At 37.3% G+C, this 25062-nt stretch overlaps 1 protein-coding gene across 13 annotated transcripts; it reads left to right on the plus strand.

The window, feature by feature from the left end:
• Window positions 1–362: 362 nt before the first annotated feature.
• On the plus strand, window positions 363–23136 carry IL18R1 (interleukin 18 receptor 1). Of its 13 annotated transcripts, none has more exons than XM_072932809.1 (14): window positions 363–919; window positions 1341–1473; window positions 1665–1831; window positions 2763–4098; window positions 4402–4524; window positions 5555–5795; window positions 11321–11498; window positions 12402–12555; window positions 13032–13094; window positions 15267–15423; window positions 15602–15735; window positions 16532–16693; window positions 18259–18417; window positions 20059–23136. In XM_072932809.1, exons 5-14 carry the CDS (start codon window positions 4476–4478, stop codon window positions 20457–20459), a joined length of 1698 nt encoding a protein of 565 aa, XP_072788910.1. In that variant the 5' UTR covers window positions 363–919; window positions 1341–1473; window positions 1665–1831; window positions 2763–4098; window positions 4402–4475; the 3' UTR covers window positions 20460–23136. The 13 variants fall into 13 exon arrangements, with proteins under 13 accessions (XP_072788910.1, XP_072788920.1, XP_072788943.1 ...); XM_072932819.1 differs by having other exon boundaries at window positions 1388–1473; XM_072932842.1 differs by having other exon boundaries at window positions 1388–1473; window positions 1732–1831.
• The last annotated feature ends 1926 nt before the right edge of the window (window positions 23137–25062 follow it).

Below are 25062 nucleotides of genomic sequence, written 5' to 3' on the forward strand. Positions count from 1 at the left end.
ATGTAGTTGTCACCAAGGAAATGTCTGGAGATTAAAAGGGTGATATGCAAATAAAAGAATTCCTGAGGGAATGATTTTTTTCCCTGCTGTTATCAAACTAACTTTATTTAGAGTATAGTGAATCATTGCATAGTACTTAGCAGATAAAGCATTCATGGAATTAACAACGGCAAGCATTCATTTACTTAGGAACAGGACTCAAACAAGAAATATACCTGTCAGAAACCACTGGTGGAAGGAACCACAGTTCCAATATACCAACATTTGGCTAACAAGCAAACTCAACTAATGACATGATGGCTTCTTTAGAAGTGAAACCATGCACTCACTTTGCAGCAATGTCCTGAAAATTTCCATTATTCTCCCCTTGGAAGCACAGAAAAAAAAAAAGCATTGAAATGGGGACATTTTTCATAAAACCAGTGTGGAAACTTATCTTTTGCTGCCTTATCTCTTTTTTCTGCACACCATAGTTTGTAATTCCTTTTGGCGGGATTTGTGTGTGTGTGTGTGTGTGTGTGTGTGTGTGTGTGTGTGTGTTTTGAGGTCTTTGCAGAATACCAGCGTTTCAGGGTTAGCTCTTTGCACGTCCTCACTCGCAAACCACGCAGCAATGTGGGGAGGAAGCTGTAGCAGAATTAAAACTTCGTATACTCAGCACACTCCTTGGAAATGAGTCCTGCAATGTGTATTGAGCGGAAAAGCGGAGGAAGAGGCGTTTCGGCTAAAGACGACGGAAGACATCACCTCCTCACGCCTTTTCTTCCCCGAAAGGTTGTGAGAGGGAAGAGGTGCACACACTCCACCCCCCTCCGCCTGCTAAAAAAGTCGAGCATCACTCGCAGCGCTGGCGGGGCGCACCTCTGGGTGTCCGGGCCGGGCAGCCCCGCTCCGCTCCGCCCTGCCGCGCTGCAGCCAGGTAGGGCAGGGCGGGGGGACAGCGGGACGGGAGCGCCGGGGCTGGGCACCGACTCCTCCTGCTCCCCTCGCTCGGAGGAGCCCGGCCCTGCCCCGCTCAGGGCATCCCGGCGGCTGTGCGGGGGCCTCTCGCTGGCCGGAGACCTCTCCAGGGCACCCTGTCCTTCCCCAGCCCTGCCCTTCCCCAGCCCTGCCCTTCCCCAGCCCTGCCCGTCCCCAGCCCTGCCCTTCCCCAGCCCTGCCCGTCCCCAGCCCTGCCCTTCCCCAGCCCTGCCCGTCCCCAGCCCTGCCCTTCCCCAGTCCTCCCTCCCTGTCCCACCCAGCCGCGCTTCCCTGTCCGTGCAGTGCCCGGCCCTCCCAGAGTCACCTCTCTTGGACACCTCTGTGCAGGGCCCATGCTGTACTTTTTCCTTATTACCCAGCTGGCATAAACAGTTTAGCCCTGAAAACGGCTTATTTCAACATACAGCGCCTGTCGCCGTCTCCACGCTGTCCGCAGCCCTTTTCCTCGCACCTGGGTGGCTTTGGAAGAGGATAGGCTCCGTCAGCACTGCTGTAAGTGGTAGGAGCAAAATATTATGCCTAAAACATTTGGGTATCAGCTCTCAAATGCCTCATTTGGAAAAAAAATATTAATATCAAGGACTTGCTATTAACTTTTCATTAATGCTAGCAGAAATTAATTTCTCACATTTCCCTTTTCTGTTTTCCTTCCTGCAATCAACAGTTCTCTTTTTCTTTTTCAGAAGGTTTTTCAGGCTGAAATATCTATGTATTGACTCACTTGCTGAGAGAGAAAACTCTCTGTTTCAGTGATGAATGAGATTCAGAAGAGTTGTAAGTTCAAATTGCAACCCTCTGGAGTTTGGAAGGCTCCCTCTCCGCCCACTTTCCACCTGGCAAGATTTGCATAGTAAGTAAACAGCTTTACTTATGTTCTTTGAAATTAAGACAGATTTTCATTTTTACCAAGAAACTGCAATCCTGGCAGAATGGTGCTTGGATTTAGGATGGTTAAAACAACTGTTTGTTAAATATTTTTGTTTTCTTCATCAATGCTGCACAAATTATGGCACTGTGTGGTAATATTGAAAAAATACTTAAATTCTCTAAGAAGCATTCTTAAAGAGGAAAGACTAGTGCTTTCCTTCTTTGACCTCAAAATGATGATTAGAACAGTCTCACGTTCAGAAGAATCTGTTGGGGTTTTTTTTTTGTTTTTGTTTTTTTTTTTTTTTTTAAAGGAAGTCACAGCCCTTCAGGACCAAATTGAATTTTCCAAAAGTGTTGATCAAACTTAGATACTTGTCCAAAATTGAGGATCAATAACTTTTATGTATCAGCCCAATTTGTGGTGATTCTAGAAAGTGGGGAATAATTTTAATGGTGCACGATTTTTTAATTCATGAGACATTGGTAATGTGCTTTACAGAATTTAAAATTTGGTTTTGTTTGAAGTTTTTGTTGGTGTCACAGTGGCAAAGCATTTTTAAGGATCATATTTCATTATTAAAACCCCATCAGTTGTTTTAAACATGTATAAAACATTTAAAAAATGCTTAAAGCTGTTGTCACTTTGAACCTTATAGACAACTTATAATTTAATCAATTTTCATTGAAACTGTCATTTCCCTCTACTGCCTTAGCGTTCTGTCCATTAGTATTTCTGTACTCCTTTATTAGGAAGACAATCTTTGCTTTTACTTTAAAATAAGTCTCATTTTTTTTCTGAAAATTAACAATCTTATTCTGTTTATCAAAGATTCTTTCTGGATTAGCTGACTTTCCCTAAAAGCACTTTTCTTTTTTTCACATTTTTCTCCCCTCCTAACTTTGCATTGAAGAATACTCAAACTGCATGGCTCAAATGTTTTAGCCTACAGTAGAACAATTTCAGACAAATTGATCATGTTCAGCAGCAATGAGAGGGTAAGATTAAGGTCTTGTGTCTTGATTTTTAGTAGTCATGAATCCCATACTTGGTCATTACTAAGTCACTTCTGTTATATTGTGTGCATTCATCCAGCCTTCCACTGTGTGCTGATGTGATATACCAAAAAAAGGAAGTGGATTTAGAATTAAAGATCTGGTGTTAAATGATTCTATCTTTATGTGGTGAACCATAGTCTTGTCTAAAGTCTGTGTTTCTTCTGAATGTGATAGGAAAGAAAAGCAAAGCAAAATTCAATAAATTAAAGAGAGAGGTCCTTCTTTCCTTATGAAATGTATGCATTTGAATTTCCATGTGTAATAAGGAACTGAAATTTTGTGTTGCAGTATTCAGCATCCAGATTCTCTTAGCTTTCTAAATCTGGATCTGCCTACCAGGCCATCTAAAAAAGGGATGTGAAACACTTCCTTCATCTTCTTGCAGTGCTTTAAGGGATGATGGCACACTTGTAAAGAACTGAGAAGAAAGGTAAGAGAGGGAGGGCAGCTACCCAGTTTGGTGTCCTGGAATATTGCTGGAATTGCAGTAGCCACCTGCCTCCAATCTCTTCAGGTCAAAGGAACTTTCTGACTCCAGATCTTAGGGCAGCCTCTTAAACTTTGTGTTTTCTCAAATTGCAATAGGTTTACCCAATAAAAAAGAAATGGATTGCTAATGAGATTTTTTTTGGCAGGTCTCTCAGATCTCTGAAATACATCTGACGTGTGTTTGTCTCATCTATCCATTCATGTTTGGGTCACACTAAGCAAGGTTATCTGTTTTGGACTCGGGTTGAACTGAGCTGATTGTGTATCTCACCTATCTGTTTTGTAAGCAAAACAGAGGCTGAGTCTCAGGAGTAGCTCTGTCTTTGATTGTGAGTTAACCTGCTGTTCTGAGGAACCTCAGAATATGCTCCAAGCCAGTCTTAGCGGTGTTTTTCACTTGCCTTTGAAATAGTTGACTACACATGAAGCAACTGAATATAGGCTGCTTCTTGTCCTCCCCCTCAGGGGAAATGTTAGAACTTTCAGCTGGAGCTTATTGCCCCTACAGACCAAACTGTGAAAGAAATGACACGTCCCATTGCTTTCCAACAGGCTCAAAGTTAGCCATCAACATATTCAATTTAGACCATTGTGCTGTTCTCATTGAAGGCAAGGGAAGTTTCCACTGGCTGTTTCTACAAGGTCCAGTCTTGCAAAGTTTATTCTCTTTGTGGAGAAAAAAAACCACTGTCCTGTCCTTTGGTAGGTATCTGCTGGCTCAGGATTTGAGTGCTCTTGTAATATTTCAAAATGCATCCATGAAATAAGAAAATGAAACAAGGAAATCCTAAGGTGCTTTCTGAATTTGAAATGAAATTGCAAAGAAAAAATCTAGATGCATTACCTGATGTATGAAAATAGCTGTTATCATAAAAATATGTTAGCTTCCCATTTGGAAAGCCCTCTTCAGCAGCAGGCATAGTTACACTGCTCACATGCTCAAAGGAATCTGTTTCACTGGACTTGTGGTGAGCTGTGAATCTTGTGGGTTTTTTTTTTTTGCAGACTTTCAGACAAGCAGGAACAATTCAATTTCTCTTTTTTTTTTTTGGAGAAGAAGTGAGAAGTAACTCAAGAAAATGACTCTGATGATTTTTTTTGTCATGTTGGTCATGGAATCGGCTACTGGTAAGTAAAAGTCTTCAATTCAATAATAGAACATTCAAAATATGTCCCAGCTTCTTGACAGTTGCTTGCAGTAGGACAAGTTTTGTTTTTTTCAGCCAAGAACAAAATCTCAAAGGTTTGGCAATTACAGCCCAGCTCCAGACTTGGGAAATTTGGTCCTAAACACTGAAAATATGAAATGAAAAAGCAAGGATGCTACCTGGAGAAACCTGATGATGTTGTATGTGACCATAACCATATGAAAAGACACAGCAAACAAGAGAAAGAGCCTGCTTCTTTTTGTGCCATTCAGAAGTGTGGTCACAAGTGTGGTAGTTGCTAAACAAAAATAATCTCTGAGAACCTCAGGAGAAAAAGAGACTGAAGGCTGATTTTATTTTTGACTCCTAATCCTCGATCATGGTTCCTTTTCCATACTTTTAATAACTTCTGTATGCAAAAGTAAATTGGGGAAATTTGTTTGGAAAGGCAGACTTGAAGACTAAATTTTACACACATAATCTCATTCCAAGGCAGTTGTCCAAAGATATCTGAAGTTTTTCAGAAATGTATCTACATAATGATTCTTTTAATTAAGAAGATAAGGAAATGCAAATGTTAATTTATAGGATCTGCTTTTATCTCAAACATATTTGTCAAGTGAAACCATATTAATTTCTCCTTTCCTCTTCCATTTGTGGCAGTTTCTTTACTGTAGAGTATGGCCAGATTCTGCCTTTTGAGCCAATGGGATTCTGACACTGTGGAACACGTGAAAGAATTCTAGAGATAGGGAAATGTATTTTTATTTTCAGTCCTTCATTTTCCTTTTGGTGTTGCTTTAGTAAGATAGAATAAAGCCTTGGGAAAGACTGAGTTTTTTAGTAACTATTGCAGGAATAAATGAATAAATGCTGCCAAACCATTTTGCTGAAAGAAATCTTTTTATAAAATACAATCAGCACAGCAAATCACTTTAAAGTCAGGCTAATGCAATTTTCTGAAATAAGTACTTGGCTTCCTAATATATCTTTTCCCCCTTTCTCTGAAGAGAAACTGTGTCCCCTTCGTGCCTCCATTGATGTTCTAGAAGGGGAATATTTTTTCCTTTGTTATCTTGAGTCAAGGCAAGAACATTTTCAGGAAGAAGCATATGCAATAAACTGGTACAAAGAAAGTGCTGGGAAGCAGCAACTGATAAAGGATACACACAGAATTGTTTCACAAATGAATTTTCTGGAGTTTTGGCCAGCTGAACTCAGTGACTCTGGGAATTACTCTGTCATTCACAGGTGAGTACACAACACAGTGGGTAAATGTCTTGCCTGTGCACATGTCTATGATGAAGATAATTTCTTTGTTGTGTTTTTTATAGCTAGTGGCATCCATATAATAGGGGCTTAGGGAACTGCTCTAACTGCAGTGTCATTTCCCACTTCATTTCACAGTAACTATCAAAGTAGACTTGTGATATTTATAAATATCTATAAGGAGTTTCAGCCTTTTAAATGTTCTGTGAACCTTTTGATAAGGCAGGTAGCATTTTTGCTGGCTTGTGATTAATTACCTAAGAAAAATGAGTGTCAGGCCACCCTTCCATCCACTGTCAAAAAAAAGGAAATGTTTGCTTGTCTTCTTCCCCAGACTTGTTCTTGCTTGCTGTGTTGTGTGGATCTCATGCTATGAGGCTTGCCAAATCATCTAACTGTATAGTAAAGATTAAACATAGCATAGCTGAACTCTGTTTGCTGTGCAAACCTTTGCCTGCATGGAGCCATTCAAAGAGCAAATGAAATAATTGGATTTGATTTCTTACTGCTGTAGAACACCATGGGTTAAAAGGAGAGACAAGGACAAGCCCTCATTATTTGGTGTCAATCTTCATTGGAACACCTTGAAAGGTACTAAATCAAAGGTTTGCTGCATGGAGTTCTTATGACTAACTTGCACTAAACCCATAATTCAGCATTTACAGTTGAAGCAATGATTAATTTGAAGCAGATCACCTTGCATGTAATGATTTATGCTGTTCTCCAAGTAATATATTTAAAGTTCTACCCAGGTTTATAAAGCATATGGGACTGTGGATACTGAAAAATGCTCTCCATGTTTTTCCAGAAATACCGCAGACTCAAGTTTGATAGCTTACAGTTCTAAGACAGACTTCAATTGTTAACTTCCAAGTCAACTTGGAAGCTGAAAACATATTTTTGTTTTCATATATCATTACTGTTATTTTCTTACTGATATTATTTTAAAAAGTACTGATTCATGGTATATGAAATGCAAAATATTTTTAATTGTAGGGTAAATATTGAGAAAAATTTTATTAATCTATGTTAAATTCAAGAGGATTTTCTTTAGGGATGATGAATATGGTAGTTTGTTGTGCTGTTTTGTTGTGTTGATCAGTTTTCTGTATGGTCACTTCACAAAAAAGCTATTAAATCTAAAAACTCACTCCAGTGCCACCTAATAAGTGTCAAAAAAATGCAGGCTGACTAATTTTGGGATGGGAAAAGCTAGGTGGAGATCATACCTGAATTGCCAGGCTACTGAAGGAGACTGCCATAATGAGTCTAAAATACAGGGCAAAAGAGAAGAGAGCTGTGATAAACCCAGCCTTAATTCATGATCATTGTGGTTTTCTGATTACTTTAAGGACTTGGGGTAATAACAGTAAAGCCAGAGTAAATCACAAGAATTCTACAAAATTACTATGAAAAAGTGCACATCTCAAAACTGAAGGAAACAGCCTTACATACAGAAGAAGGAGATGACAAGAGAAGAAGTGAAGTAAAACTATTAGAACGAAGTTTGTTAAAATGAGTAATTGTTGGAAAACACAAAAATGTCAGAATCCTTTATGAAATTACTTGATTTACTCATTTGCTTAAGAGAGAAACTAAAAAAAAAAAGTTTTGATTACATCAAAGCATTCATTTGGAATTGAGAGTTTTGATTTTCTCCTTTATTGTCTTGTCTTCTAGAAATATGTTACCTTGTTACCTGCTACATTTTAAAAATCAGTTTTGGAAGAAAGTATTTTTGAGGAAAAAAGTCCTTTTTTATTTTTAGTTTTTAAATTTCTTTCTGTTAGACCCATATGACACTGACACTCATTTTCTGTTAGGATCAGAATGATGCCAGAATCTTGCAATCCTCCTGTGGGAACTCTTCACAGATCTCACTGCTGGAACAATAGGCATAAGGGGATTTTTTAAAATGGGATTTTTATGGGATCTTTGGCTTAATTTATATGATGGTTCTCACTGTTGGCAGGCATATTAAATGAGTTACATTTCAGGAAATACAGATATTATTTCAAAAACTGTTTTCTGCAGAGACAGAGGATTTTTAGAAGTTTCTGTAGGGAACAGTTGTGGGCTGTGAACTTGTTTAAGATTTAATATGAATGATACGAGTGGAATTATTTTAATTTATGAGTGTTTATAGTAGGTTAAAAGTTTTGCTTTTGAAAGAAGATATGCTAAGTAGATTTTTATTTATCTTTTTAATTTTCAACTGTTTATAGATAGGTATTTGTAAGCTATATGGGAAATAATTTTCAGAATACTTATAACTATTTAGGCAGTTTCAGGGAACAATGTGAGAATTACATATACTGCAGATTTTCAAGAAAAGCAGACAACATGTTGACAGATTTTGCAAACTAATTAAATGTAGGATTTTTTTCTGGTGTGTTACAATGACAATATGCAAGAAGCAAGTAGTGAAAGTGACGTTTTTATGATATTTTAACCAGATGTGTCCTGCTGAGACACATATAGCTGAAGTGTGCATATATGTGTGTTGACATGCTCACGTGTGTTTGTTACTACACTAGACTCAGGATACAAATTCAGGAATCAATGGACATCACCTATAGGCCTGAATGTGTCCATCTTCAGCAACATCCTTGAAAATAAAAATTGTACTTATAGTCAGTGTGGTAAGCAGCAAAAACTGTGTCACAGGTCTTTGGAAAGATTTGTAATTTGTATGGGGTTTTTTGTAGCCTGTATCCTGTTGTTGTCAAAGAGAAAAACAGAATACAAAAAAGCAGGTCATTGGGTTGCTCTATTTTGGTAACCTTGAAACTGAGAGAACTTAGGAGTTCCTGAAAAAATAAAAAAACTACAGAGAACCACAATAAACACACAATAAATTTTAAAATCCAAATATTACTCAATTTTTCAATATGTTTAGAACAACTGAAAGCTGTGGCAACACACATATATAGTTTAATACTGCAATTTGGAAAGCAGGGTGACAGTTTCTACAGAAGATTGCAATATTGAGATAACATTGGCTTGTTGCAGAAAAATAGCTAAGGGATTACTTAGATTTGGCTATGTATCCAGTAAGCTTGGTTTATATTATGTAAGGTCTTTCACTTCCCTGTATCATCTTCTGAGTCAAGCTGGATTTTGTTGTTCCTTCTTGGTGGGTTTGTTGAGGGGCAGATTGAAAAGCTGTTTAACCAGAAATGTTTTTTTCCCAACAAAGTATCACTGAAGACTCTCCAATAAGGGAAAACCAGGGTAAAAATATATAACAATTCAGACACTAGCAGTTTAAAAAATACAACTAAATGTTTTGTGTATGTGTGTGTTGAAAACCATGCTATATGGCAGTCAACTAGAAATTATGTACAAAAGATTCATCTTTATTTGCACAGGTATGGTTTTAATGCTTTCCAGGGACATTCTCCTTGCCAGATTTTGGCTCATCAGGTAGAATATCTTGATCCAGTTCAAGTGTTTTCCCCAAATAGGATCACAGAAGAAAGCCTCTGTGGAGTAACAGTGCTGGGGAGAACATGTGGCTTTATGGACCCTTTTCTTTCATCTGCTGAATCTGGAGAGTAAAATCATTTGCATTTCATGGCTAGATCTGTAATTAATTCTCTAACAGTATTCAGATTAGTAGAGTGATGTCTAAAGAAACACACAGACTCCGTGGAATTAATTGGAATTAATGTTTATGTCCACACCTAAATTTATCTTGGTTACTGTAAGGGAGCGAGAGGCCATTCTGGGTCACAGGTGATCCTGTCCAAAACAAAATATATAAAATAGGTTGTATAAACTGCACTGTGACACGGTGACTTCTGACTGTGGTCCCACTGCTGACTGTGATTAGTAGCTCTGATTTAAATGGGTAAATAAGATGCTGAAGAATAGGTGAGAAGAGCTCCACCCAACGTGAATACTCACATGAGCTCGTCTCTGATGGAAAAGCTTTGGTAAGGCTTTTCCTGTTTGTGACAGCATAGTTAGTTGATTTACCAAAACCACTACATGTTTTTAGAGAGTCAATTACAATTAGGAGTCATGAACATCTCAAGTGGGTAGAGAACCTGTGTAGCTTAAAAAAGGGGTACAATGCAAAGAGGGTAAGCATAAATACATTTGTTTGGGGAGCTTAAAAAGCAGAAAAGAAACAATCCAAGACTTGGTCTAAATTCATCCTTAAAATGATGTCCTAATAGCTCTTCTGAATCTTGTACACTCAAAAGACATGTCAAGAATGTGTTTAAGCTGATGTACTCACCAGGGCTGCTTCTCCATTCCAACTCCTTTGTCCTCTTGGACTGTCTCATTTAAACAATTCTTGACTTCTGTTCTGGAAGAAATTTATTTTTCTTTTTTTAGAAGCAGAAAGCTTCAAACATATTTATGAAGATATGACTGAAATTGGAGGGAAGTGCTCTGTGATTGCTGCTTTTCCTTTGTCAGGCCCTGCTTGTTCAGAAAACAAATGAGAGCTCCATGCACTAATTGCAAAATTCCACCCATTAACTGACAGAATCTCACCCACTAACTGACAGTGGCATATGGCTTTCTCTTAAGCTCTAACTTTGCCAAATGAAAGTCCTTCAGTTTCCTTTCCCTTGGTAGTCATGTATTTGGGTATATCAAACAGTGAAATTACAGTTATAATCTGATTCTTTCAAGGAATTTATGGAGACAACCTAGTAGATATCTAAATGACAATGATCAGCTCCTAGATATACAAAAGAGGCATTTTTGGAGCATATTCATGTATTCTTGTATAGACACTGCATGGAATGTGATGACTCTGCTGCAGAAGTGATAGTTCCTGACTTTTTTCAGTCAGTCTGAAGTGCTCAACTGCTACAGATCTCTGATCAGTGCAGTCAGAGAGATGCATCCTTTCCAAAGTGCCTTATTTTGCAGACATGCTTGAATCCATAAATGATGCTATAATTCATGAGACTTATGGAATTTAGATTTTTTTTCCAAAATACCATTTGATTCCAAAGTATTCCAAAATATTCCAAAATACCTGCAGAGTATCAAACAATCAATAATTGATCAATATTGCTTTGTGAGCAATACCAAACTTGCCTATCTTATTTCTAATTTTACAAATATATTTTTCTGTCATGGTTTTTAATCTTAGCAACACATAGGAAATTAAACCTGCAAAATCTTCAGCTGATTCAAGGTCCAAAATTCTTTGATGCTCTCATGTAACTAGGGATGATGTCACAGATTGTTGCACCCTTGTTCAGGTCAATGTAGCATATATTGTCATATTCCATAGATATAATTGTATTGTCAAATGTTTTGTAATCATGCATTTAGTTTAGGTAACCTGTTTGGTTAAAGGAAATTATGCTTATTTGGGAGTGGGAAAGTGATAAAGGGAAATAAAAATAATTGGGTCACTGTAGATGTACCTTTTACCTAACAAATGTATTTAGAATTTATTTTTATTTTGTAACTCACCAAGCTGCATTATTTTTAGAAAGCTCCTAAAACTGATTTTGCTATATTTTTTTTCTTAGCAATGGAAAACAAAATATCACAATTCAAAAGTGGACATTGAATGTACTTGAAAGAAATAAAAGCAGCTGTTTCAATGAAAATCATTTAACTACAGAAATTAAAAGTGCTGGAACTGGTCATTCACTGAAATGCAGCGATTTGTCTGTCTATGAAAATGACAGCATAACATGGTATAAGGTAATTACTGAAACAGTGTCACTCCAGTCTTTGGCTGTAGAAACAAATGATTGCAGGGAAATATTAATTGCAAACAAATTTTTAGAATTATCTACAAACATTGTAAAGCCTTAATTTCTCATGAGATTAGGGGGGAAAACAGACAGATACAAAAAACAAAGCTTTTGTCTGCTTTCCAATTTGTAAAAAAAATATACCTGTTTCAGAAATTATTAAACTAGTAGTTTGGAATGATGAAATATCTGATGTGCATGTCTGTTTGCTGATTTTGGCAGCAGCTGGTTTAGCCAGCTGCTGCTTTGCTGATACAGATATTGTACTGATGCTAAATGAGATGCCAAGATTTTTATTTTACAGTTGACATGTACTTGTAAAGTAATTGCAAACTTTTCAATTCTGCTGTTTCTGAACAGTTTTTAAGTGTGTACTAGATCCAGTTCTGTTCATTTTTGGCAAATCATCTCTTTGGGGTGAGCTCCTTATTCTTCTCAGGTCTCCTGGTTGGAGTAACAGATCCTATTCACCCCAAGATCCATCAGTTTCAGGAAGGGATTTTGACTGATTTATACAGGCATCTGGAGTAGCCTGGCAAGAATGAGCTACAGCCTTACTGTTTAGTCTTTTGGGACCTGGGACGATGGGACCATTGATGGATAGGGCCGCAGATTATTGTGTTTTCCTCAATTGCAGTGTTCTCAACTTCTAATGGGTTAAATGTTCAAATGTTGCATATAAGTGGCCATGAGTGAAAATTGGGCCGGCACCTCTTTTGGGTCAGACACATCATTGAGATAGTGAAAAGGTGATGGTGACACTTTGTTAAAAAAAAAAATATCTTGATTTCTTTAATGTTTTGAATGCATGTTTGCTGCAGAATAGTATTTTCTGGTTTTGTTGATGCAGGACTGTAAGAATTATGAACATGAAACAGAGAGGGAACTAAATTTTAGAACCTTAACAGTGCAAAACTCTGGGATATATACCTGTAAAATTTTAATCAGTCATGAAGGAGCGATATACCACAACACAAATACAATTAAACTTGTAGTAGAAGAAGGTAAGAAAGCTTTCTAAAATTTTGAAGCATACTTTTTGGTTCACTTTACTTAGGAGATTTTTAATTGCAGTTCTCATTTGATAATATATACCAGGGTGACCAAATCTGAACCACTTCAGAATAATTTGAGAAGTAAAAAAGCAGAAGTTAAGATGAAATATTACCAATTTTGGAAAATGTATTTAGTAAGTTTTCCCTGCAGTTGTTTTTTTTTTTTTTTTTATTTATTTTTTTGTCAAAATAGCTGCTCTAAGTAAGTCATACAAACTTAAATTGTACTCTGTGTGTATATATATATATGTGAAAAAAATTCAAAAATACCTCCTGGGTTCTAAGCTACTCAGTAACACCAGAATCCAGATATTGGTCTGTGAATTTAATGGAATGTTTGTGATTAATTTTATATATTGAGCAATTATGTGACTTCTACTGTGGAAGAATGTAAGTGAGGCATTACTTCAATACTTTTATTTTAGATGCACCAGAGGCTTTCACTTTGGAGATAGTTGGACATCATGAAGTGATTGAAACAGAAATAGGTATGAAATTAATACAGAAATCTTTGAGGTAATGACTCCACCTACATGCTTTTGTTCTGATTTCTTTATGGCTGATGGTCTGGATAAGTATAATTAAACTAATTGTCTATGCATCATCCTGTATGTGGTCTAACCTCACATCTGATAATATTTTGCCTAGTGGCTGATACACACGTGCACTAAATGTACCCTTTCAGAGGCAGAAGCTGAAGTTTCTGCTACAACCTGAAAGAGAAGGTGGTGGTGGTGATAAAACATCTCTCCGTGGCTTTCTTTTGTAGAGAGAAAACGCCATGAAGCAATGTGTAAAAGATGTATGGTTTACTCGGTGAACAGCAGTAATGAGTAATCCCACTGATACCTGATGTGGTTGAGAATGTTATTCTTCAGGGAAATGAGGAGTGTGAGGTGTGACAGTCCTGGCAATGTGTGCATGTATATCTGTACTGTCAAGAGATCTTATCTGTGCTTCTAGCTGGAAGTAGGTTAGATAAAATGATCTGCAGGCTTCTCACAGTCTTGGACAGGATCCAGGATATTGTGATTGAGGCTGTAATTAACTTTTTAAAACAGAAATTTACCAGACTTTTTCATGTCCTCTTCTCTCCCCTTGCTTGGGGGCTTCTCTCTCTTCTGGTTACCTAATTCTTCCTTTCAAAGTCTTCCTCTGTGGCTCATACCTGTATCTCATTTACTAATCTAGGACCTCGGATGCTAATTTTCCTTCCTTCCTACCAATACTGCTTGGTAAGTTATTTTCCCAATCCTATTATGCCTGACACCTTCCAACCGCCCAGAATGCCCTTCCTGCACATTTCCTCCTCATTACTGTGCTTGTCCCAGCTCTTAGGAGTTAGCAGGGTTTGGCATCAAATGCTTACAATCTACCTGTCTTCCATCCTTTACCTGCCTTGATAAGATCATTTGATAAGGTCATTGAACTACCTGCTAAGTGATGAGATAGATGGCATGGGGGAGACTGAAGGGAATGCAGAATGAGCTCGGTCCACCATCTTTTAAACCTGTCATTGCTTAGGATGGTGTTCTATGATATTTGCCTCCAAATAGCTGTTGTGTGTGGTGGAAATGCTAGAGTTGCAAGGCAAATGATACTAGGTTAGGTCTGTGCAGCTCTAATTTGGATTTCTAAGATCTGAATCTGTGATGGACAGTTTTTCAGCTGGATCTTGCTTTGAAGGTTCTAGAAGTATCTGATGAGTCTTGAGAAATCAGCTTCATGTGCTCTTAGAAAATTGCTGGGTAGGCCTTGCTGACTGGAAAGTATTTATGCATGATGGTCTGAAGAAGGACTAACACACATTTTTCCTGGCTTAATAAAGAGCATTCTGGATGTATTCCCTGGTAATGATACTGCAATAGCCTAGAAACTGTGGTTGCAGCTAACTTCAGGTCAAGCTTCCCATGACAGAGTTTTAAAAATCTCACACTCCAGAGCTGTAGTCTTCTGCCCTTATTTTTTCCAAGTGCAGAGTTGTCCTTTTAGTTTTGCAATTTCTTCAAACTACTGGAACTTTGTGGGGTGGTTCCTGTCAGTTACACTTAGTGCTTTGAAATAGGACAAGTAGCTGACTGAGTAAATGATTTGTTCATGTATTCAGGAATTTCCAGTTGTAATACTGAGATAAGAATTTGTTCTGTGCATGTTCAGCAGGGGCTTTGGTTTTGTTGAGTAATCATATAGTTTCCCTATTATAATTAGTTGCTTGTAATTCCCCTTACCAGTTACTTACTTTTACCTGGTCCTGGAGCACTGGTGATAGGTTTTCTTCTTCTGTTCTCAGCCTGCATAACTGTTTTATAGAATCAGTCTGGTTTATAGAATCATAGAATATCTCAAGTAGGAGGCCATAAGGATCATCAACTCCAATTCCCTTTAGTTCTCTAAAGCCTGAAATTTTCAGGTCTATTTAAACCCACCTGGCTGTGATGATTTATCTGAAAGAAACAGTGGATGACTGTCACTCTGCAGCAGTGCATGATTGCTGAGGTCACCACCAGTGCAGGTGTAACAAGACATTGAGCAGGGGCTACACAATTCAGAAAGGAGCACAGCTTATAGGACATGTTTCCTGGAAAGCTGACACTTCACTGTGCTGTGTACATGAATCCTACTTCTCACTAAATCTTCCCATGTTATGCCTTTTTTTGTAGGTAAAGAAGAGATATTCAATTGCACAGGTTCCTTGGGTTATTATATGCAAGAAGATGCCAGCCTCTACTGGTTAATTAACCAAACATTTCCAGAACAATGCACAGGTATCCCTGAGAATGAACCTTCAATATGTGAAGAAGAACTCAAAAAACTACAGTAAGTTTCCTGAAAATGCCGTATTTAGTATGTGGTAATGTCCTACACTTTGTGGAACTGCAAATTCACTAAAAACCACAGTCTGATGGTTTTCTCTAGAACTGTTCCTAAAAATCTGCCTCTCGGGGGTTGTGGGTTTCTGTACAGATAGTGTGGCTAACACCATTCCTTGTTGCAGGTTGGGAAACAAGTTCTATATCACAAGACTACTACGGATTAAAAAAGTAAGAGATGAGGACATGCATCATAATTTCACCTGCATGTTGCAAGCTGATGAAACCACACAGATAAAAATAGTAAAATTGAAGAAAGGTATGACATCATCTAGAAGTAATTTATTAATCAGCCTTCTCAACCCTGAGGGCATTTCAAAACACCGCTCCAAATACTGTCTGCTTTGAAAGGTCCTCACACATCTTGTGCTGGACCTAACAACCCCTGGGTGATTCCTCCTGCTCACAGACAGGGACAGGAGTGCAAAGCAAAAGAAATACAGATTACAATGAGCATGTCTTGAGAATATCTTCACAAAGATTTAAGTGTTAAAAATCTGTATTTGGAACTAAAATCCTCAAGGATTATTAATAATAATTAATAGTAATAATAATAATAATAATAAATAATAATAGTAATGAAGAAAGGCTTGAAAGAGACTAGAGGAAAAAAAAAAAAAGGCAAAAGTATCTTGTCCAAAGAGATTAAATAGGACATTAAGGACTTATGGATGGGACTGAGAGAGAGGTGAATGGTAGATAATAAGAGGAAATAATAAAAAAACCTGAAGAAAACTCTCCACAAAATTGAGTGACCATCATTTGGGGATGCTGTACATCTATGAGGATCTGTAATGTCAGTCTTGATCTCACGTACTCTGCACACACATAAATGAACTGTATGTGATTGCGTCCAAGATTGTTTCTCCTGTTTTTTACAGTAAAACATGTTTTGTAGTTTATCTTAGGACCAGTGCTTGAAGCATTAGCAGGAAAGGATTCCCATCAACACTGTGATTTTTTTGAAGTGATTTTTAGCATTAGTATTTGATACATAATCTTGTCATATAATACTCTTTTTTAAGGCTGTATTTTGCTTTTTTCCTCTTTTACAGGGAAGATTCAAGACTTGCCAGTGCATGTATTTACTACTGGAATGGTTCTTGCTCTGCTATTTCCACTTGTTGCTGTAGCTGTGGTGTTTGTGTTTGTGATGTTTAGGGTCGATTTCGTTCTGTTTTACAGAAATATATGCAGGAGAGATGATACTGCTGAAGGTATGACGTTGCTAATGCTGACACTGAAATAAGCATATTGATGAAGAATATTTTCTGTCAGGCTCTATGAAGTAATCAGCTTTGATGAAGACAAAAAAATTATCTTAAATATGGGAGCAGTGTGAGAAGAAACAAAGAATATATAAAAGAGAACTTGATGGTCAGGTGCTAATGTGTGCTTGTGTATATGTGTGGCAATGAAAACATAAACACAGTGAAGAAGCTGCCTCTGGAGCAGGCAATGGAAGGAATGTGGTAGGATGATGGTGATGAGCTCTGTTCTGCTATATTCTTCATCACAAAAGTTGATAAGGATGGACAGATTTTCAGTTATGTATCCATGAAGAGGATGAACACTGAAATTTTCAGATGGGCAGACTGACGCAAGTTTGTTTTCACCTCACTGGTGCCCTTCAGTAGGGTGAAGCTTAAAATGTTTCCTTGACTGTAGAGGCCATTGCATGTTTATAAATGCACTTAAGCATGAGTGGAAGTGCACATTACCAGTATCTTACCAGGCAGCAGCTCTGTGGCCTTCACAACAAGCAAATCCAACAGCTACTCAATTTTAAGAATTATTTTTATAAAAATTGTGGTATAAACTTGCTGTATATATAGGTCTGATTTTCTTGGCCTTCCTTCGTCTCTAAATCAGCTTGAATATAACTTGAATGAACTGCAGTTGTTGGAGATTTTTTGGTAATGGGTGGATGTCATTTATGCCTGGCAATGTTATTACCTATTTGTTGATATCAGTTACCACAGTGACTTTCACTCAGGGAGAATCTCTGAGAACCTGAACTATACTGCCCTGCAGGAGCTGCCTCTTGGGGAGTAGGAAATCCATTGGCTAGTATCCAGGTGTGGGGTTTCATGGAGTTTACTTTATACTTTCTCTTATAAACTACATGCAGTAAAGTATTCAGAAAGGGAAGAAAAATAGGGCAGTTTAAGAAACAAAGCCACGTGTTCTAGTGTATCGACCTTGATAGTTGCTCTGTGGCAGTGTGGTGGACCTGGCCTCTGGACTGGTCTTTGATTTTCTGTTTGCAAATTAGTGCTCCAACCATGACCAGACGTAGCATAGTCTCATGACAAAAATAATTAACTGGTTTGTTCTCTCTTGCTGATACCCATTCCACTTGATACTCTTTGTATACACAGTGTACAATAAATGTTGAAATCTGCAGTATCACTTAAATAACAATTTTTTCAGGCTACAGACATATTTTTTGCTTCCCTTCATATCTTGATTTTCACAGATGTGTCACTAATTGGTTAAATTAATCTGATTTTATTTTAAAAGCACCTTAATGTAGAAAGAAAATATTTTCAAGTATTTTTCAAGTGCAATCAGAATCTTTTGTATCAACCTTAAATTTTTTCAGGACATTTTTTGAATCTGATGAAAAGTGTTTGAAGACTCTTCAGATTCTTCAGAAGAAAAATCAGGGATTTCTTGATGCTTTACTGTCGAGACACTAAGTTTGAAAATGGGAATGGTGAATCAGATACTGGATTTCTAATGGTTGATAACAAGACAGCAATTGTTAATTTATTTTCAGATGGGAAAGAATATGATGCATTTGTGTCGTATCTGAAAGACTGTGTTTCTCCTACTGAAGAAGAGAGAGAATTTGCTTTGAAGATACTGCCCATGATATTAGAAGAAAACTTTGGGTACAAGTTATGTATATTTGAGAGGGATGTATTCCCTGGAGGAGGTAAGTGTATTGAATATTCTTGTCATTAAATAGGCTCATTGTTTTCCCATAAAGGTAGAAGTCTATAATTAGAAGGAATTCTGTCACATGTTGTGCATTGAAAAGTTATATTTTTCATTTAATCTGGACTGTGTTCATGCAAAGTTTGGTTGCAAACATTTCACATGTTTTATAGTTATATGTATGAATTCATATACACTTACATACACATGCACACGTAAATCACTAATTACAAAGAATCAAGATGAAAATATCAAAGAGCAAGCATCAAGAAGGTTTAGATGAGGACAGAAGATATCAGATATTTCCCAGTAATAGTGCTTTTGCTCTGCTTTTGCTGAGGGCCAGTGAATGAACTCACATTTATTGCACAGAGCAGCTGATGACTCTGGTACTAGTTATTCATAGGTAACTTTTATATTTGCCATATCTTCAGTGTGATGGTTGAAACCATTTTCTGAATGAAACGGGTGCATAACAAAATAGAAATAAAAAATGGAATTTTGTTTGGCCTATGGATGTATCTGGCATCTGCCTTTTGCTTGAATAAAAGGTACTTTGAATTTCTGTTTAGTCCAAGGATACAGCTGAGGAATAAAATTTCATTGTTCAAACCGCAGAACAGTAAGATCAGTTAGCTTTCTTCATTAAGCAGGATCTTGTCCTGAAAAAATTTTCTAACCTGAAAGGAGCTACAGCTCTTCCAAGCCCTTTTTTATTACCTATTCTCTTTCTTTAAGTATTAAAGAATTGTTTACTGAAGTTTGCAGTCTGATTCTTTCGATAGTTTTAGCTTATTTCCTTTTCTCTGGTCTGATCCATTGTGAACATGTAAAATAGAATATTTCCTTTTTTGCAGAGGAGCCTTTGGTGTTGTAATACCCTTGTCAGCCTCCAGAAAACTGGGGGTAACTCAGTTTGCTCTTCATTAGGTTAGTTCTGCAGTTTGCTTTGCCTTTCTCTACAAGTCACATCTTCTAGATCTGTGGTTTGTGGAGACTTTGTCCCATGGTGATTAAACAAGCACTGGAAGCTGTGCATGAAAATTCAATTTGGTGATATTAAATGGTGATATTTAAAGGGTATCACCATTCACTTTAATTCATCAATTTTCATACCAAAAATTATCAATCTAAAACACAGTTGGAACTCTTTCTGTCATCACATGCTGGTCTTCTCAGCCCTGGATTTTTGGAAATAAATTTGGGTGTTTGGTGTCATAAAGGAAGGTGTAACCCCAAGGTTACAGAATACTTGGAGAGAAGTTGCTGTTTATGCCTTTCTGTGGAATCACTCCAATGGTATCTATTAGGAAAGGGCAAGGAGGTGTCTGGTTGGGGGAAAGTTAATTTTGCTGTTGCCTTCTGTCCATGTCACTACTGCCAGACAGCAGTCTAGGGTAGATGGAGATTATAAGTAGGTTTATGTCTGCTCTAGAGAACCAACTTTGACCATACCTGACTTACTTTTCAGAGACTCCTAATTTTTGATACATATTCATCTCTTCATAAGGACAGGATGCTTACATGCTGTCACTTTATAAGAGGGACATTTTTGGTATATATGTGTATTTAAAAGATAAGTGATTCAGTCCTTATCGTTTCCATTTAATATAACAATAAATTTATCTTTAATTTGCAGCGTTTGTTGATGATATCCATTCATTCATTGATAAAAGCAGAAGATTAATCATTATACTGAGCCAGAACTACGTTTCTGACAGAGCCATATATGAACTTGAGAGTGGACTGCATAAAGCTCTAGTTGAAAGAAAAACTAAGATCATATTAATTGAATATATGCCTATAAGTGACTACAATTTCTTGCCAGAATCACTGTCACTTTTGCCATCAAAGAGGATGGTGAAATGGAAAAAAGATAAATCTCTTCCCATGAATTCCAGATTTTGGAAGAACCTTCGGTACCTGATGCCAGCAAAGCCTATCAAGACAAAGACCAAAGGGCACTATAGTAATCTTGACTTACGCTCAGAAGCTTCTCAACCCTGGACTGAAGGCTCTGACTTTAATGCAATTTTATAACAATTCTGGAGACAGAAGATGTAGCAGAAAACTGTGTGTTTTTCTAACTAATAGAACTAGTAAACTAATATTTTGAGAAATAGTTGATTAAGAGGCCAGCTCTGAGGTCTGAGAAGAATACAGAAGTTACTGCAGTGGCCAGGATGATGTTAATCCCAACCAATAAATCCTATCCCAGAGAAGGTTTCTTCAGCAATCTGCAGAGGGTGCAGAAGTTTCATTCTGCTTAGGACTTACCACATGGCATAAAGCATGATGAAAAATATTTTTTTTAATGATTTTCAGTGATGTAGAATGATACTATTTTTACTTCCATATACTTTTTAGACCCTTCAATAAATAAATCAGTTATTGCAATCTCTTATTATTATTTAGATACTCCTTGTTTTGTATTTTGGTATTTTCTAAGGATTGTAAGTAGACCCACACAGCTCCTGCCTTAAAGAGCTTGTCATGCAGGCTTTGGGCAACATCAAGTAGGAAAAAACCCAAGCCAACAGAGAAAAGGGAGGTTAGAAAAAGTAGGGCAGTTTTTTTTGGGATGGTTTAACAGTATTTACTACTGAATTGTACATGGTGTACAACTGGGAGTCATTTGAAGGAATGGTAAAGACTGTTTACATCCTATTTCACTAAGATTGCAAATGCTCGTTTTGACAGGGGCAAGAGGGGGGTGGGATAGAAAAAATAGTATTTTATTAATGGATTTTATTAATTGATATCACACTGGAATCAATTTCTCAGTGAGGTTGTGGAGTCTCCCTCAATGGAGATAATCAAGAACTGACTGGACATAATTCTGTGCAATGTGCTCTGGGATGACCCTGCTTGAGCAGGAGGTCAGACCAGATGTCCCACTGTTGTCCCTTCCAAACAGACACGTTCCATGATTCTGTTGTATCCTGAGCTACCTTCAGCCATTGCATGTAGGGGATTTAGTTGAAAATGAGGTCTTTGGTGTGTATATAGACTCCTAATCCTTTGGAATTCTTGTCTTAATATTGTTTTTTAAAACATTGTTAGAAGAGCTATCGAAAACTATGCTAATTCTCCCTTATTATTAGCTGCCTGACAGAAGTTACCAATCTGACATAAATTCCTGGATAAAATGGAACCATCTTTCCTCCTAGCATCAGTGGGGAGAAGTCAAGGGAAAATCATTTTGGAAGATCTTTTGTCAGGCTTTTAGGAAATCATCAAGGCTCTGCCCACTCTTGTCATTGCCTTGCATGCCATTACTGCTGATTTTGAGAAGGCATCTCTTTTACAGTGACACTTAATTCACAGAGGTGGAGGAGCTCCATTACCTTCTCAGTGTGCTTGAAAACACGGGGTGTTTGGTGACACTGATAATGTCTCAAGTTTCATGGGAATGAAACATTGTTTGTCAAATATCCTTTAATCATGCATAGTTTCTGGAAGATGTTTAGGTAAAAGAAAAAGCTAAGTATAGATTTCTAAAATGGAGACAACATTGTTGTCAGGTTAACAGGTAGATGGAAGGCAAACATCCGTAGTGACCTTCAGATCAGTTCTAGGCGGTCTCCTTTCTGTCGGACAACTAAGGAACTATGCAAATGTTGTTCATAGGCAAAAGCCATTCCCTGGTGTAAGATTTTACTGAAGAAGATTTCTCCTCTGCAGATGCGTGCCTTTCCATTCCAAATCTCAAATTTTTCGCAATTTTCAGTTCTTCTGTACCAGTGTTTCCTGTGTTTCTTAGTCACAGATAAGTTTTGACATTCTTTGTCAGTACAGAACTGCCATAAGACATACTAGGCACATCAATTTTCTGGCCAAACATCTTACAGAAATATTAGTTACTTTCCTAATACTTAACTGAGGTATTAAACTTTCTCCTTGGCCATGTAGTTTTTAATACACTGTTGTCAATGTATTGCCTAACAAATTAAAGGGCAAATGTGTTTTACTACATATGCTACTATGGATGGTGCTCATGGTTTGTTAACAGCTCTGGACCAAGCCTACCCTCTATGAGAATCAGCTACTATAAAGTGAAATTGAATTTGCCATGGATGCCCCCTCACCTCAGCTTGGAGAGACAATGTGACTGCATATACCTGCTACACCTCATAAAGATTGTACCCTAAAGCCTGTGACACCGTACAGAATTTTACTGCCCTGAAATTTTACAGAATAACAGAGGATTATACATAAGGAAGTTGAAAGCTAAATGGCATTAACTCCCAAGTTGTTTGAATGCCAGCAAAGCAGATGCATGTTGAATTACATCTGTGAAAGGGGAAGTATTTTTGCACAGAAAGGTATCGTGACACAATCACTTTATAGATGATCCTCACTGCCCATGATGCAATGGTAAAGGGGGACAAGGGAAATTAAGGATCAGTGGTAAAGAGGGACAAGGGAAATTAAGGATATACATACTCATACTAATGCCAGATGTTCTTATTGCTCTTATATCCTGAATTAGTGACATTAATCAGACCTTGGAGATGCCTGATTTTTGTTTGCCAGTCCATAGAGAAAAGGAACTGCTAATATTACTTTTATACACTGTAGTTGCAATGATTTGCCTCATCATGTATAAGTGAATTCACATGATAGTTGGTTTGAGGTAATGGGTCATTTCAGTAATTTATACTGTGGGTTTTTTTCACTTTTGCACTTAATAAAACTATATTTATCCTTCTCTACATTTATGGCTTCTTTTTTTTTGCTGTAGCTAAACAAGAAATATAATGAATAAGTGTTTTTAAGGTTGCTTATAGAATCACTGATATGTATTAGCAAAAGCAGATATAATATAAAAGTGAAAGGAAGAAAAAGTTCATTGCCAAAGCTCACTCTACTATTTACTGGATGGCTAAAGCGCAGAGAAAAAATCCAACTAAAACCTAAAATCAATCCATCTAATCCAAAAGTCAACCCAAAAATTATCTATGAGGAGGCTGGAGGGGGAGTGGGGGGAAGAAAAGATTTAGGGTAAGGATAAAAAAGAATAAGGAAGACCCTCCCATTTAGGCACAAGGTTCAGAGCCACAGCTAAATGGAGCCAGTCTTGACCAACAGTTTTGGCCTAAAGGTTTAAGAGCACTTAATTGATAGCTTAAGTTAAACAATTTAACAAAGAATTAATATAGAATTTACTACAGCACAACAGTAACTCATTTACAGGCCTAGCATACATATTTAAGTATTTTAGGAGAGCAACATTCATAGTACATTTACTATAACATATTCACACTTGCATGCACGCAGACCTAGAGAAGTATTTATCGGGTGAAAAGTGCCCCTCAAATTCAGTGAAGTGCTCCCATCAGACAATTTTGGATATTCTCAGTGGACAAAGGGCTGAGCCTCGAGCAGTGGGGGTGTCAGCCCAGGTTCTGTTGTTGTCTGGTGATTCTCCAAGTATAACAAAGTTGAGATTCCCAGAATCTGTTGGAGCAGACACTCCTGTGTCCAGGGCAAGGTTAGTGTTCACTGGATATCTTAGACCTTAAGGGTACATAGTACCCTGTGTAAGGGTACATAGTTGATTTATACAAAATGACTAATGCAGAATTTTATGTTTCACATTCAGAATTCAGTAGATTGATTCCTCAGGTAATTAAAAATAGTTAGAGATTAACAGTTATGAAGACAGATGTGTGTTTCTGGCCTGGAAGATTACTCTAAAACTGTGGTTTTATATTGAAGTTGTCCTTTTCTATCTTGATTTCTTAGAGAAAGGGAAAAAGTTGTTTTGTTTTTAGAGGCAACTATGGTCTGGCTTGCAGACTTTAAGAATGTTCAAAACATTGCCTTTCCTAATGAGATGCTTGTGATGTACTTGAAAAGCAATCAATATTTTGAAAAAGCAAGTATGATTACATTTTTGGGAAATTATTTTCTGAAGTAGAATTAGATTGTGTGTCTGGGTGAAGCAGCAGTTACCAAGCTTTCTGCAGTATCCACAGTTTACAGCTTCCTGTAGTTCAGCAATCCAAATTTTCTGAATTTCAGTGAAAGCAGCTGCAAATAGGGCACAATAGTATTTTTTGTTTGTTTGTTTTGTCAGCTAAATATATAAAAAAGTCATCACAGGGTTTTGTCTTTTATTGTCTGATCTCCCATCTGGCCTCTTCTGGTAAGAAATAGTGTGTAATTCAGCAAGACAGTCCAGTGTAATATACTTTTTGCTTGTAAACTATTAAATACAAAAAATAGAGTTCAGTACATTGATGCCTTAAGGTATTTCTTAAAGACAATAAAATAGATTTATAGGTTAGTGCTGTATTGCTTTCAACCACTACCATAACTAAGCCAATTTCAGTGGTGTGCTGGAGACCTCATTCTACTATAATGTTACAAAACTGTTTTCTGTTCATTGCTGGAAAATTGTAGCTGTTTTAGGGGTTTTGACTAAGGTGAAGGAATGCTCCATAAGAGGTAATAAAATTACTTGTAATGCTGTACAAACCAAACTTTTTAGAAAAAGTTGGGCAAATTCAGAAGTAACTGTGCCTAGTCTTAAAGAGCAGGCAGTACATACTAGGAATTATCTGAATATCTCTAGCAAAAAGATCTCTTGAGGACTTCATTATGAGACTTCATTACGAGACCTCCTCTTTCAGGAAAC

Source organism: Taeniopygia guttata, chromosome 1 (assembly GCF_048771995.1).
Source record: "Taeniopygia guttata chromosome 1, bTaeGut7.mat, whole genome shotgun sequence".
Classification (NCBI taxonomy): Eukaryota; Metazoa; Chordata; class Aves; order Passeriformes; family Estrildidae; genus Taeniopygia; species Taeniopygia guttata.

Bases quoted from the DNA above. Each gene is read 5' to 3' on its own strand.
- IL18R1 (XM_072932809.1), top strand. From the start codon at position 4,476: ATGACTCTGATGATTTTTTTTGTCATGTTGGTCATGGAATCGGCTACT. The intron at 12,556-13,031 runs GTAAGAAAGCTT...CTTTTATTTTAG, and splicing joins TAAACTTGTAGTAGAAGAAG to ATGCACCAGAGGCTTTCACT. The intron at 13,095-15,266 runs GTATGAAATTAA...CTTTTTTTGTAG, and splicing joins AGTGATTGAAACAGAAATAG to GTAAAGAAGAGATATTCAAT.